Source organism: Gopherus flavomarginatus, chromosome 6 (assembly GCF_025201925.1).
Source record: "Gopherus flavomarginatus isolate rGopFla2 chromosome 6, rGopFla2.mat.asm, whole genome shotgun sequence".
NCBI classification, from domain to species: domain Eukaryota; kingdom Metazoa; phylum Chordata; order Testudines; family Testudinidae; genus Gopherus; species Gopherus flavomarginatus.
The window spans coordinates 34,612,858-34,629,378 of NC_066622.1; the positions used below are offsets into that span (position 1 = coordinate 34,612,858).

The 16,521-nt window shown below is 42.7% G+C and overlaps 1 protein-coding gene across 2 annotated transcripts in view; it reads left to right on the top strand.

The window, feature by feature from the left end:
* Positions 1 to 16,521, top strand: part of FAM120A (family with sequence similarity 120A) — a 130,571-nt gene that overhangs the window by 54,068 nt on the left and 59,982 nt on the right. For both annotated transcript variants that reach the window (XM_050957741.1, XM_050957742.1), the window contains exon 10: positions 14,075 to 14,249. In XM_050957741.1, coding sequence (XP_050813698.1) covers positions 14,075 to 14,249 — 175 coding nt within the window. The remainder of the gene's footprint in view (positions 1 to 14,074; positions 14,250 to 16,521) is intronic.

The window sequence follows — 16,521 nt, forward strand, 5'->3', positions numbered from 1 at the left end:
CTGATAGTATCTACCCAGTCCTCAGCTCACTGTCATGATGGCAAAACAGCCACACGATATGTGCAGGGTATCCTTCTCAAGACTTAACTGTTGTTCCTAGTGTCTGATGCATCAGCCCTTGGCTGCGGAGTCCACCTAAGGTCCCTCAGGACCGAGGGCCTTTGGTCCCAAGATGAGCTTTCCCTCCACATCAGTGTCAGGGAGCTCAGGGTGGTGTGTCTAGCCTGCCAGGCATTTTTACCTCACATGACAGGCAAGACTGTTTCAGTTCTCATGGACAATACAACGGCTATGTTATACATAAACAGGCAGGGCGGTGCGCGTTGTTCCCCCACCTGCCACCCCCCTCAATGTCAGGAAGCAATCCACCTGTGGCAATTCTGCATTGCTCAGTCTATCAGCCTGGAGGCATCCTACCTCCCAGGAGCACACAACCAGCTGGAAGATCACCTCAGCAGGTTTTTCTCCACTCACCATGAGGGGTCTCCCCAGCCAGACGTTGTGAGGGACATCTTCCAACGGGGGGGCACTCCCCTTAGAGACTTGTTTGCCACCCGCAACAACAGGAAATGCCACCAGGTTTGCTTCCTGCAAGGTCACAGCCTGGGGTCTCTCATGGATGTGTTACTGTGGACAAGACACCTGTATTACCCATTTCCCCCATCCCACTGATCAACAAGGTTCTGATGAAGATCAAGCAGGGCCAAGTGCAAATCATTCTCATAGCTCTGGCGTGGCCCAGACAGCATTGGTTCACCAACCTGTGAGCCCTGTGAGTGGAGGCATCACTAAGGCTTCCACTACATCCAGACCTGATCTCTCGGGACCATCATTGGTTACTCCACCTGAACATCAGCTCTCTTTATCTGATGGCTTGGAAGCTCCATGGCTGAATCCGTAGGAGCGGGCTTGCTCGGGAGCAGGTCTGCGAGGTCCTACTGGCCATTAAAAAGACTTCCACCAGGGATACTTACCTTGCAAAAATTGAAACAGTCTCCATCTTGTGCTCCCAACAAGTTCCTCCTTTGAGTCATCTCTACAGCTCATCTTCGGGCAGGGGTTCTCAAACTGGGGGTTGGGACCCCTCAGGGGTTCGCAAGGTTATTACATGGGGGGGATCATGAGCTTTCAGCCTCAACCCCAAGCCCCACTTTGCATCCAGCATTTATAATGGTGTTAAATATATTTTAAAAGTGTTTTTAATTTATAAGGGAGGGGGTCACACTCAGAGGCCTGTTGTGTGAAAGGGGTCACCAGTACAAATGTTTGAGAACCACTGTCTTAGGGCTTGTCTACACTTACATTTTATAGTGCTCTAACTTGCTGGCTCAGGAGGGTGAAAAATCACCTGCCTGAGCGCAGCAAGTCTGAGTGCTTAAAAGCACTAGTGTAAACAGTCCCTGAGCACTGGGAGCCAATCCCCTCCTGGAGGTGGATTACCAGGAGTTCTGGGAGAGCTGTCTTCCAGTGTTTGCATGCGACCACACTCACACTTCAAAGCACTGCTGTGGGAGTGTTCCCCTGACAGCGCTTTGAAGTTTCCAGTTTAGCCAATGCCCTTAGAATACCTTTTACAGCTGAAACAACAAGGTCTAGCTCTCTGGCCAGTCAAGGTTCACCTAGTGGCTATCTCTGCCTTCTATCTCAAGGTGGACAACCAACCTGTCTTTTCATACAAGATGATGAGCCGTTTTCTCAAAGGCCTGGAGAGGGTGTTTCCCCCAGGTTAGAGATCCCATCCTTCCCTGGGACCTGAACCTTGTCCTCTCAAATCTTATTGGGTCCCCGTTTGAGCCACTAGCAACGTGTTTGTTGTTACACCTTTCCTGGAAAGTGGCCTTCCTGGTGGATATCACTTCGGCCTGAGAGTTTCAGCGATCCGGGTCCTCACATTGGAGCCCCAATATATGGTCTTCAAGGACAGAGTCTAGTTGTGAGCACACCCATTGTTCCCTCCTAAGGTGATCTCACAATTCCATTGCAGTCAAGCAGTCTTCCTACCGGTTTTCTACCCTAACCCACATGTGAATAGAGAAGAACAGCACCCCCATTCGTTGGATATTAGGCGGGCCCTGGCTTTCTGTATACAAAGGACCAAACCATTCAACAGATCTACTCAGCTGTTCATAGCGATAGTGGAAAGAATTAAGGGTCTCCGAATTTCTGCACAGAGAATCTTATAGTGAATTTATGTTATGTTCTAACACATTGAAATGGATCCAAGTATCTGCCCATGGCATCAGCAAGGAGCTAGTGATGTGACTATTTTTCATTTTTAACTACCTAAAGTCCAGTTTGTTCTCCAGGGGTAATGGGTGTCTAACTACATGTCTCATGTCAGACTTCATTTCACTGCACAAGATCCAGGACATTGTGGACCAGATTTTCAAAGTTAGGCATAGAAGATTGTTTGCGTATATTTGCACCTGCATAATGTGTTCAAATACCCTGTCAATGACAGCAAATCGAGTGGTGGTAATATTATTTTTATTTATTATACCAGATTTTCATGCATGTAAGATATTTGCATGCATGTGTTAAGTGTGCACAAATGCATGTGCACAGTTGCACTCCCTGAACTTTCTAGTCCACAGCGTCTGGCAGAAAGGATGTGCCAGAATCAGCAGGTTTCAATGAGGATCATTAATACTTGTTATTAACACAATGAAGGAGTCCTGAGGAGTGCAACAGGTATATCTCCCCTTAAATCTGGGAACTAAATGGAGAGTTGGGCTGAGATTTTCAAAATGTTTAGACACCTAAATAAGCATTCTGATTTTCCAAAGTGCTGAGTACCCTGCTGTTCCCAGTGATTTTAAAGGGAGCTGCTGGCTGCTCAGCACTTCTGAAAATCAGCCCACTTATTTAAATAATAAATAAGGATTTATGCTCTTAACTTTAGGCACCTTTTTTAAAATCTTGGTCTTCTGCATTGCATCTGAGTGACAACCCTCTGATATGTCCTAGCTCAGTGTCATTCCAGGGTACTGGCCCATCTGTGATGAAACTGAGTGCAAATAATTTAAGCATGCTTATAGCTTTTTAGATCCAAGCGAAGGGGCTGATGTAATACCTACCTTTAGAAAAGAAAATGTCTTACATCTATTTCTTGGTTAAGAATTAATATAGTCACAGGAAATCCCCACTTGCTTGCCATTCTTACAGAATTAGGAAATTATATATTTTTCATCTCCTTGACTTTTCAGTATTAGCAACTTTTAGTAACCACGACTTCAGCAGATACATGCAGACTGTCCTGCTGTTTGCTAGCAGTCAGGAATTTTGCAATAAGATTTCTCCCAGTCACACATAAGGCACTCACTATGAAGTGTGGATCTGTTGTGACTACAAATCTAAGAACTAGAATTGCAGATGAGTAGTTTTCCTTTTTGATTTTATGGATTATTATAGGTGGTTGCGGAATTTCAGGTGCGTATATTCATTATAGCAGTTTGTCTCTTCACCTTGAAGTCTTTAAAGCAGGATTTGAGGACTTCAGTAGCTCAGACATAGGTTAGGGGTTTGATACAGGAGTGGGTGGGTGAGATTCTGTGGCCTGCATTGTGCAGGAGGTCAGACTAGACGATCATAATGATCCCTTCTGACCTTAAAGTCTATGATTCTATGATTCTAATTGATTCCCCCCTCCCTTCCCCCACCACACACACACACACACTGCCTGTAAGCATATAGGTGGAGGTGGCTCTCCCTCACTGTCATCTCTGAGGGAGGCCACACCCCTTTGCTACACACATAAATGGGGAAATTAGCGGTCTCCGGCCCCAACCCATAGGCAGAGTAGGGCCTCAAATAGTTCAGGAGCCAGGCCCTCAGCCAGGGTGGGAGCCCCAGGAAACAGTCTAGAGTGCTGGTAGGGGTTGAATGCCCAGCAAACCACCTAGGGTGCTCTGGCAAAGGGTGTCTGTGGAGTGCAGGCCTCCTGACCTCAGGAGGGGGAATACTGTCACCCCAGGATTGGGGTGGCAGGGGGGATGTAAGCCCGCCCAACTCCACTGCATCCCAACCCAGGGCCCTAACAGTAGCAGAGTGGTCTGCCACTAGGTCAGTGGGGAATCCACCCGCAACACACTGTCCATGTCTCCGGCAGCACCACAGCCAGAGAGTAATTTGGTTCCCCATGGCTACTTCCTATACTCCCCTTCGGTGTACCTGCATCCAAAGGTCTTCCGTAGGATTGCCAACTTTCTGTTTGCAGAAAACCTAACACCCTTGCCCTGCCTCTGCTCCACCCCTTCTCCAAGGCCACACCTCTGCTCACTCCATCCCCCCTCCCTCTGTCGTTCACTCTCCCCTACCCTCGCTCATTTTCACTGGGCTGGGGCAGGGAGTTGGGGTGTGAGAGGGGGTGAGGGCTCCAGCGGCAGGTGAGGGCTCGGAGGTGGGGCCAGAGACGAGAGGTTTAGGATGCAGGAGAGGGCTCTGGCCTGGAGCAGGGGGTTGGGGTATGGGAGGGGGTGGGACCAGGGATGAGGGGCTTGGGATACAGGAGGAGGCTGCAGGCTGGGGCAGGGGGTTGGAATGCGGGAAAGGGTGAGGGGGCCAGGTGGGGCCAGAATGAGGGATTCGGGGTGCGGGATGGGGATCTGGGCTGGGGCAGGGGGTTGGGGCATGGAAGGTGGTGTGGGGTGTGAGCTCCGGGTGGCGCTTACCTCAGGCGGCTCCCAGAAAGCAGTGACATCTCCCTCTGGTTCCTAAGTGGAGGTGCGACCATGTGGCTCTGGGTGCTGCTCACACCTGCAGGTGCTGCTCCCTCAGCTCCCATTTGCTGTGGTTCCTGGCAAATGGGAACTGCTGAGCTGTCATTGGGGACGGAGGCAGCGCAGACCCTTGTGGCCCTTCCTTAACCTGGGAGCCAAAGGGGAAGCTTCTGGCATCTCCAGGAGTTGTGCAGAGCCAGATAGGGAGCCTGTTTGCGCCGCAATCAGACTTTTAATGTCCTGGTCAGCAGTGCTGACTGGAGCCACCAGGGTCCCTTTACAACTGGGCGTTCTGGTCGAAAACCTGACACCTGGCAACGCTAGTTGTCCCCGGGGTACACTGCGAGCGGCAATCCCAGCAATTTCTCAGCGTCGGGCATGTCACGCAGTCCTAGTACCTGGCAGTCTCCTCGGGACAGCCAAAGTCTTCCGTGGGTTCTGGCTCCAGCAGCGGTCTAGAAGCATCTGCCTCCCTCGGCAGCTCCTGCTCAACTGAGCTGCAGGGCCCGCCTCTTATAGTTCCTGTTCCTGTCCTGCCCTTCTGCTTCTGGTGTGGCGGCCTAGGCCTTCCAGGTTCCCCACACCAGGGGACATCTGGCTCTCCCTTGCTGTCAGTCTCTGAAGGAGACCACGCCCCTTTGCTACACTGCGTCATTCCTAAAGGCTTAGTTACCCAACAAATAGATGCTCAAAATCAGTTTTACAAAAATGTGCATCATGCTTTAATGTTTGAATGGAGGTTGGAGAAAATTATATAAACTTGCCCTTCCCCGCACATTAAATATAAGCGTACAAGTAAAACCTAATACAGTAAAAGCCGCGTTATCCGGCACTTTACCAACCAGAAAGCTGTATAAACCAGCATTTCTGATCTTCATTGAAAGTCTGGTTTATAGTCTGGTGTGGGGTCAGCAGGTTCTCCGCATGGCTCCCCTGAAGCAGCAACATATCCCTGCTGCTCCTAGGTGGAGGAACAGCCACGAGGGGTTCAGAGTGTGGGAGGGGGTATGGGGCTGGGGTTTGGGGCATGGGAGGCACTGCAGGGCCTGGGCTCTGGAAGGGAGTTTGGTTGCAGGAGGGGGCTCGAGGCAGGAGGTTGAGGTGTGAGAGGGGTTTCAAGGTGCTGGATACAGGCAGTACTTCCCTCAAGCAGCTCCCCGCAAGCGGTGACCTGTCCCTGCTGCTCCTAGGCAGAGGCCTGGCTGGGCGGCTCAGTGCACTGCCCCGCCCAAGCGCTGACTCCACAGCTCCCATGGGCTGGGAACTGCAGCCAGTGGGAACTGTGGGGGTGGCGCATGTGAGCAGAAGCAGTACGCAGAAACACCTAGCTGCGCCTTCCACTAGGAGCAGCAGGGACAGGTGGCCACTTCCGGGGAGCTGCCCAAGGTGAGCGCTGCCTGGATCTGGCACCCCAACCCCTTACCGCAAGCCCCCTCCCACACCCTAACTCCCTCCCAGAGCCCATGCCCTGCACCCAAACTCCCTCTCTCTTAGTTAACTGGAATTTTTCACTTACTGGCTCCGCCTCCATTCCCCTAACATGCCAAATAAAAAAGCTTTTACTGTACTTGACGTACACAGAAAAATGTTTAGGAACGATTTTTTTGTTTGTTTGTTTGTTTTTGTTTTAATTCATGGAAGACTTGTGGCTAACCACATTGCGTATCAAAAACTAAAATTTTATGCATTTCTCTTACCTTGTGAGCACAGATCCTTGAAATCCGTTTGCCCTGGGAAATGCGGAATATGCATTTTTACAGAGAATTTTTAGGTTTTACATTTTGTGAAAAAAACATATACTAAGTGTTAATTACATTTTACTGGAAGTACCCATGTCACTTATTCAGTGCGCATAACCTCTTCCTCTTGCGGTTAATTTTTTTTAATGTGCTTTAAATTTATAGTGGAACCTTAAAAGCAGCAAAGAATCCTGTGGCACCTTATAGACTAACAGACGTTTTGGAGCATGAGCTTTCGTGGGTGAATACCCACTTCCTCAGATGCATGTAATGGAAATATCCAGGGGCAGGTATATATATGTGTGCTAGCAAGCAAGCTAGAGATAACGAGGTCAGTTCAATCAGGGAGGATGAGGCCCTGTTCTAGCAGTTGAGGTGTGAAAACCAAGAGAGGAGAAACTGGTTCTGTAATTGGCAAGCCATTCACAGTCTTTGTTCAATCCTGAGCTGATGGTGTCAAATTTGCAGATGAACTGAAGCTCAGCAGTTTCTCTTTGAAGTCTGGTCCTGAAGTTTTTTTGCTGCAGGATGGCCACCTTAAGGTCTGCTATAGTGTGGCCAGGGAGGTTGAAGTGCTCTCCTACAGGTTTTTGTATATTGCCATTCCTAATGTCTGATTTGTGTCCATTTATCCTTTTCCGTAGAGACTGTCCGGTTTGGCCGATGTACATAGCAGAGGGGCATTGCTGGCATATGATGGCGTATATTACATTGGCGGATGTGCAGGTGAATGAACCAGTGATGGTGTGGCTGATCTGGTTAGGTCCTGTGATGGTGTCGCTGGTGTAGATATGTGGGCAGAGTTGGCATCGAGGTTTGTTGCATGGATTGGTTCCTGAGCTAGAGTTATTATGGTGTGGTGTGCAGTCACTGGTGAGAATATGTTTCAGGTTGGCAGGTTGTCTGTGGGCAAGGATTGGCCTGCCACCCAAGGCCTGTGAAAGTGTGGGATCATTGTCCAGGATGGGTTGTAGATCCTTGATGATGCGTTGGAGGGGTTTTAGCTGGCCATCACATACAGCCCCCAGCTAAAACCCCTCCAACGCATCATCAAGGATCTACAACCCATCCTGGACAATGATCCCACACTTTCACAGGCCTTGGGTGGCAGGCCAATCCTTGCCCACAGACAACCTGCCAACTTGAAACATATTCTCACCAGTGACTGCACACCACACCATAATAACTCTAGCTCAGGAACCAATCCATGCAACAAACCTCGATGCCAACTCTGCCCACATATCTACACCAGCGACACCATCACAGGACCTAACCAGATCAGCCACACCATCACTGGTTCATTCACCTGCACATCCGCCAATGTAATATACGCCATCATATGCCAGCAATGCCCCTCTGCTATGTACATCGGCCAAACCGGACAGTCTCTACGGAAAAGGATAAATGGACACAAATCAGACATTAGGAATGGCAATATACAAAAACCTGTAGGAGAGCACTTCAACCTCCCTGGCCACACTATAGCAGACCTTAAGGTGGCCATCCTGCAGCAAAAAAACTTCAGGACCAGACTTCAAAGAGAAACTGCTGAGCTTCAGTTCATCTGCAAATTTGACACCATCAGCTCAGGATTGAACAAAGACTGTGAATGGCTTGCCAATTACAGAACCAGTTTCTCCTCTCTTGGTTTTCACACCTCAACTGCTAGAACAGGGCCTCATCCTCCCTGATTGAACTGACCTCGTTATCTCTAGCTTGCTTGCTAGCACACATATATATACCTGCCCCTGGATATTTCCATTACATGCATCTGAGGAAGTGGGTATTCACCCACGAAAGCTCATGCTCCAAAACGTCTGTTAGTCTATAAGGTGCCACAGGATTCTTTGCTGCTTTTACAGATCCAGACTAACACGGCCACCCTCTGATAGTGGAACCTTGTTTATCTGATCGACCAGAGCCAGATCGGATAATCAAAAATTGGGATAATCAGGAGGATTGGCAAAGCACTTCCCATCTCTTATTTTAACATGGGGTCGGGGGGTTGGGCGATCAGCCCTGGGCAGCTGGTGATTTGGTTAATACGGAGAGCTGGATAATGGAGGCTTGGATAAACAGGGTTCTACTATATATCAATAAAACGTTGTGTTCAAGTGATACTTCTATATTTTGTGACTAGGGAAACTGAAGTTCAACGTTTCATTTTAATTGCAGAAAACTGGATTTTTATTTATTTATTTTTGGGGGGAGAATTTTGGAGGGTTTATCATGGAAAACTAGGATTCCTGCTTGTGAGTTTACCTCCATTTCTAAATTTATATAAACAATGCACAATGAAGTTTAACACAAATGTCTGTGCTGACTTCAGGTATCTATCTAATCTATCTAAATGTTAATTTAGATTTTAAATACTTGATAGTAAAATATCTCCCATCTAAAGCTTTGAGCACCCTTGATAATCTTTTAAAAATACATTAAACAAACCTATCAATTACGCTGGCAACAACATAGATAGATATAACAATTTGCATAAGTCTACCAAAATTGGCAAACCAGGCACTTAATTTTGAGCATACAAATCTTCTGTTAATCTTTGCATAGCTTATTTTTTGTCATGGAGTTCTGTTTTGCCAAATATATGTTTAGCAATGTGTTTCAGTACAAAAATGAACATTAATGCAGTGTAATGATTGAGAATTGAAAGGCGTAAGTGTACCTGCATCAGAGTTCAGTTTTGTATTTTGTTGTGTTTTAATTCTCAACTATAACATGGCATTGATACACTTTTCTCCATTTACTTTCCGTATCCGTATAAGGAAAACACAGAAGCGAGTGTCTGATTAATTTCTTTGTGAATAGTCAAATGCTATATTTGATGTTGTTTAAACGTACTATCTGAATATGTGATCATAGAATGCAGAAAAGTATCCAAGCAATTAAACATCAAAAGAAGAATTGTTCTAAATTGTGAGGAATCTGTTCCAGCAATAAATAAATAAATGTAGAGACATTTGCATTGAATACAGTAGGGCAATCAATATTTAAAAGACTGATCTGTTTTCTTAGTTAATAGAAATGGTATTTAACGTGCAGGCAGGGTCCAATGTGGTATATGATTACATTGCCATGTAAATTGTTGCGTAATTGTGGATTATTTTTAAATGGCCACAATTGTTTTCTAGAATCAAAAGCTTTCATTTTTCTATAACCCTCATGTTTATGGGGAAACCTTAAAAACATAAACTGAGTGTAACTGATGCAATGTTTTCTGAGTTTGCCAAGAGCCTAAAACAAAGGTCTGGGAGGTATGAACTTCATTGTTCATCTCTTGGATGTGAACACTGAAGTCTGTTGATGGTTTAAATGACCATTTTATCAGAAACAGTTAACTAATATGCTTATTTGTCATTGTTGGATCTAGTGGCAAATATTGGGGAAGGATGCAGTGGAGCAGCTAGTTGCTGCCAAGGATTATTACTCTCCCACTTCCAAAATTAAAAACACCTCTGCCCTTCCCTTAAATGGAGGGGATGGTACACAGTTCATCCCCTTCCAGGTACCAAAAGCCTTGACTACTTCCTGGGTGCCAAATACAAATTTCATACCTTCCTGGGTACCAAAAGCCTCAATGACCCCCTTCCCAGTTTCCAAAACACTCCTGCATTTCCCTGCCAATTACTACAGTACAGTTACTTTGTCTGTACAACAATCTGCAGGATACTGAAAACCTAAAAACTGAGAGGAAGGGCACTGACGTAACAGTATTGTGTCTTGCCATGTGACTTCAGGGATGTTGCTGCTGCTTGAAATATAGCTTGTAAGGAATTTAATTCAAAAGAAAAAGGCAAAATAAAGTTTTAATTGTGGGTAAAGTAAATAAGTGTATATATAAACAAAATATTGGATACTTGTATTCATTGATGTGTTTGTATAATATGTAATACTATGGAGAAAATTGGGATTCTAACATCTTAAATTGAGACTGTGTGAGTGGAAAGGTAAGTTAGTAGTGAATGCTTTTAATTTTCCTAAGAGTCCTATTTAAAGTGTAAAAAAAAAAAAAAAAAAAAAAAAGAGGGTGGGAGGGTACAGGTTGAATCTTACTAGGGACATATACTACTCTTGATCCACTTGTGCAGTTCACATTGGTACTGGTGGCATTTCTGCGTGTACTTGACAGACAGTAGTCTATGACCCTACAGAAATTATTGGTGCAGACTTTGTAAGAATAGAATGGGGAAAAAAGAATAGTTAAGATTTAAAATTCTTAACAGGTAGAAAGTGGCATTAGTTGTTTGTCTGGTATCTCTTAGTTGCCTATTTAATTTTAAGTGGTCTCTTACTGCATGTGTGAATCCCTTATGCTTAACAATTTGTCCCAACTTGTATTTAGCTTAGACACTCTGGTTACATTCCCCAGACCTGAAGAAGAGCTCTTATGAAGCTTGAAAAGCTTGTACCTTCCACCAGCAGAAGTTGATCCAATAAAAGATATTACCTCATCTACCATGTCTCTTTCAGTAAAAATAAACAAAATCAGCCTTTAAAGCCATGGGAGTGGTATAATTTGTGGTAAGCAGAGAGAAGTTTGCAGTTGAGCCTCTGTGAAAACATACATTAAAATCTACTTTGCTAAATTTAACTTATGTTTGTCCTTTTAGAAGGGAGGAATAACTTTTGTGGTTGAAATGGTTTATAGATGCTTATCTGATAGGTTAAGTCCTTATTATTTTCCCCATAAACCTAACACTGTCTAGTGATCTTCGTCCTTCTATGTGTAGCAGATTTCAGTTTCAGCACAGTTTCCCTAATTTCAAAATCTGAAAACAAGGTAACATATGTGGGCTAATTTAAGATTCTGCCTTGTGTAAATTACCCCTCCCCACTCTAATAAAAAAAAAAAAATCACACCATGATCCGTGGAATGGAAGACTGTGATTTTCTAATTCCAAATGTTCAAATGCTTATTGATCTGGTATTTTTATTAGTAGAGAGGTATAAATCTTGGATTTTAAATACAAATCCAGACATCTTAAAACATGAATGAATCAAATATTGATCTATAGAGCAGAGTAAGTCTGAATCGCCACAAGGACATTGCAGCTAATGTGTGAACCTAGAGTATTATAACTTGGATACTCCTCAGCCTAACTTCTACTTGTATTGCTAGTAAATTTACAGATGAGTCTTTATGTGACTTTGGAATGTTTTGACAGCAAGCACACAGGCACTACTATTTCTGATAACTTTAAAAATCTGCTAGAGGCATTGTAGATGGCAAAAACCAGCAGCCTTGTTCATTATGGAAACACTGTTAACATTAAAACAAAAACAAAAAGAGCTTTCAGCAATTGTAATATTTATAGGATGAGCTGTTAGTACACACCCTGCAGCTGTGCATTCATGATGATGATTTATTGAAAACTGATCAGTACAAGTTGGTGGTTGCATTACTCGATTACACTCTCTAAAATCTGAGACAAACAGAGGGATATAGGATTGTGTATAGATATTTGTTCAGGAGATGATCAGAAAACAGAACCTGCCTTGATTGGAAAAGTACTTGCTTTGTAATTCTCTGAAGATCTCAGCAGCATTTGTCAGGTAGAAAACTCCCCAAGTTCTTAACGATTTTTAGCCTAAAAAATCATGTATAGTCTGGCATCTGTGCTCTGCCCTACTCAGCATGGTCTAACAATAAGTATTTCAGGGGTTCCAGAACATTCTCCCCATATCTTCTAAGAGCAGGAAGCAAATGCTCTGCCTTAACTTTCTAGTTACACAAAGATTGCAAAAAATACTTCTTCAAAGTGACCAACATCAAAGCTCAGAAATGAGCAAATGTGTAAGCACTTATACAAGAGGGTAAACATATTCCTTTCTGTTCAAAACCCACCAAACTCTTGATGGGGGGGAGGTATATGGGTGTGTGTCCAGTAAGATACAATCCTCAAAAAAATCAGAATTACAAACAGGTAGAGAAAAGAGCAGGGGAGAAAAAAGCATATCCTAGAAAACATCAGATATGACCACTTAATGGCTTGTCGGATGTGTCCCAAGAAATGGAATGTACTTTCTGATTCTCTAGCTTCACACGAATCAGGTCATTCTAATACGTAGTCAGACACCCACACAGACATGATCCTTTGATTAGGACACTGATGTCATGTGAAACTAGAAAGTTGAATGGACTTCTTACACTTGGTCATTGAGCCAAAATGGCTTTACACAAGAGAAAGTATTGAGAGGTCTGGAATACAGTGGATCAAAATGGGCATTTTTTAATTTGCTCATTACTCCATGAAGACTCCAAGCAATATGGGGGCTTTAATAAGGAGCTGAAGTGTCAAACCCTGTAAAGAGCCTGACCTCAAAAGGTTGGGAAGACACTGATCTACTTTTGTGTTCTCCAAGAGCCCCCAAATGTATCTATGGTAGGAAGAGAGGTTAGTGATAGTCCGAAACAATTAGAGTAAAGAAAATAGTCCATGTCTAGGTTAATAAGTGGTACATTTGGGCCCATTTGTACCGCATTAGAAATTTGCTATAAAAATTCTTCCAGGTTAGGACTTGTAGAAAGCAGTCAGGTTTGACTACTTGCATAAAGACACTATGCTTGCAGAGTTCGGCCCTGTCAAGAGCCACATTGAAATAGGGGGAGAACAGATACTAATATTATGACATCCTTGTGAGGTAGATAGTATTTATCTCCCACATTACAATGAGCAGATTGAGACAGAGGGTTAAGCAACCTGCTCCAAGCCAGTGCAACCAGGGAGTAGAGTGGGATTATAAATCAGACAGGCCTGGCCCTCAGCCCTGTACTCAGTGCTGTCCTTTCCCAACAGGTTTTATCTACAAGAAGTTCTACATTTATTTAATTGTATTAATCCTTTTTCATAGTGAACACAAAAGTAAGCTATGCACTTTATTTTTGTTTTAAAATTATTGTATATGCACCTTATGTATCTTTTCACTTTATACAGCATTTTAAATTAAATTGTTTACTTAGTGCTTAGTATTCAAAACTTAGTGAAAGCCACACAAGAGATTAAATGGATAGCTAAATAACGTTACTTACAGCGTATTTTAATTACAAATATACTTTTAACTTTTATAAAGAAGTTTTTACTGATTTTTTCAAACTATTGGCTTATCTGACTTTTCATATTAAGTCTTTGAATACAATTGGCTAGTATTTGGGATCCATTAAAAAAAAAAGGCAGATTCATTGTATCCCTGATTGTTTCTTTACTGGTAAAATGCTCAATTTTGAATATTTTTGCTATATTAATGTATTTCTTAGTTATTTAAAATGCTTTGCATCACCTGCATAATTGTGTGTGTCAGTGACTGAGAAGCAAAAACTTATTTCAGACTAGGGGGAGCTACAGGGAGAAGATTTTCAAAGTCTCTGAGGTATTTAGGAGCATATGTTCAGTGAGACTTGTGCTGCTAAGTCACCTGCAATTTTAAAAGTAGTCCCTAAATTCTAGCTTAACTCTTGGCATTTGTTCTTCAAATATATCTCTTGTATTGATTAAATATATGACTGAAATGGTTTTAAAGCAGGATTGTGTTAGCATACTTTTTATGTTGAATGGAAAATTTATATATACATATGTGCAATATTATTCTGCTTTCTTCCATGCAAAGGGTGAAATCAAAATTGCTGTTTCTATTGAAGACGAAGCCAACAAAGACCTGCCTCCTGCTGCTCTGCTTTATAGGCCAGTTCGTCAGTATGTTTATGGAGTCCTGTTTAGTTTGGCAGAAAGCAGAAAGAAAACTGAAAGACTTGCTTTTAGAAAGAACAGACTTCCACCAGAATGTATGTACACTAGCCATCGTTTTTCTCTTCAAAACTCCCTAATCTTGTGCACGTTTTCAGTATGATCAAAAATCAGAGTAATTACTAGGCTTTCATGAATGTCACTGAGGTAAAATTTTAATGTTCTGTCAAAAATGGGTCCTTATAAATCAATTACTTTATGATCTTTTTTTTCTTACTATATTTATTTCCTTTAATTGTTTAATGAATATAAATGATAGGAGTCAGTACAGTCCGGCTCCTGCCTGACTTTTCCTGAATAGTCTGTCATTCTTGGTCCTGGTATGCTCTTTAGATTCAAAGTATTATGTTAGGACTTGAATGTAAGAAATTTCTCATCCTCTTTTCACACAAATATTAAAATAGTTTTCACAGAAATATTAAATGCATATGTCAAATGAATATGTCAGCTTTCCCTGTTTTTCCCCTCTGTGTTTCCAGAATACTGTCTAGTATATTTCCATTGAATTTAGTTTTCTTTCTCTTTTTAGCTTGCAAATGTTGACACATGAAAATTTAATTTTTATTACATGGTAGTTTGCTTAGACTTCAGGTATAACAACTTGGTCATAAACCAACTAATAATTTAAAAGCTACACTTTTTTGTGAGCGGATTTGTTACGGGGCTGTTTGCTAATGCAGTCAAGAGCATGAGTGCTAGTGCTGATGTTAATCAGATATACACATTTTCAAATCTGTAGTTGCCAGTGATTCATTTCATTTGAAAAAATACCAGTTTATATACAGAAAGGTTTTCTTAATGTCAAACACAAACCAAAAAATGGTTGAACCTCTGTAACAAGATCTTGGGAAGGTTAGGGAAAAGCAAAGTATTAAATAGACAATTGTCAACAGGAGAAAAGGTAACAACATATTTATTTGTAGGATTCTGCAGTCAGTAGACCAGATTTAAAAAGCAAATATTGTTTGTTGTGAAGGTGTCCTTCGCAATTTTCGTGTCTAAGGCTACATACAGTAATCATTTGTATGCCTTATTTTCATTTACACCCCCCCCTCCAATTTTAATTGGAACAAGCTATTGTGAAATATTTTGTGACTCTTATAGGCAGGAGGAGAATGTTTCACTGAGATTCAAAAGTCCTAAAGTAAGAAATAGTTTGAAATAAGTAGTCAGATTACCCCTTTTCTGAGTCTTTTTTTTTTAAATCCGCCTCTTTCTCAAACAGAATAATTCCCAAACCCACGAGTTCACACACGTAGATTCTAAACACACTTGTGTTTAACAGAGTTTTAGGAGTTTGGCTTTGAAATAATAAAGTTCTTTGCAATGTTCATTGTTGCTGACTTGGATTACTGTCCTTGAAGATGCTGTATAGATTGATTTACAGTTTTATGCACCTTAAATAGCTAAAGTGTTTAAAGCTGTAAGTGCTGAAGCCCTTAACTATCTTAGCTTTATGCAGGTTTCATTTTTTCTCTTGAAAAACTGCACAGAGTTCCCTAGTGTTTCTGAGCTACCTCGCTGGGCCCCCCTCTTCCCTCCCTTAGTTTACACTGCCTTTCAGAGTTTCCTTAGTCTGGGGAGGCAGGAGTTGCTGCTGACTTAGCTCTCGCTATCCTTTGGTGTTTCTAATGAGGGTGGTGCCGGTAACAAGGAAATAGGGGTACCAACTCTCCCTTTCCATCTGCTTAAACTTTCATGTTTCTGGAAGTAAAATGTCTTCTATTTCAGCCAGTTAAACATTTATTGACTTGCTTTAAATTTCTCAATCACTTCTATTGGCTACAGTCATTGGCTTCTATGAGTAGAAAACTCCTAGCAGAGGCTCTTTTTCTTTTAATGTAGGAAAGTCTCATGTGATGTTGTGTGTTTATTGGAGTAGTATCCCAGCGCCCCAGTTGTGGTTGTGGTTCTTATTATGCTAGGTGAAGTACTTGTAATTAAGACATAGAACTTAAGCTCAAGAGAAGTTCAGTTTTCAGCTCTGCCCAAGCATGTTGGTGCAAATAAGGATTTTTTTTTTTTACTAATATAAGTAAGAAATACAGTGGGTTCCGCTTAATAGCAATCCTGATATTAACGACTTCTGGTTAATAGCATTTTGCCAGGAACCAGTCCTCTCCTATTTACTTTAATAGTATTTGGATAATGGCAACAGGTTGTAGCGTATGACAACTTTTTGACCTGCCTTTCTTGCCTCAACACTGCAAACCTGCCTGCAGCTAGGGCTCCAGCTAGGGAAGGAAGAGCTGAGAAGTGCTGAGCAATTACAACTACAGACAGGCTTGTGGGGCTGAAGGGAGAGGTACT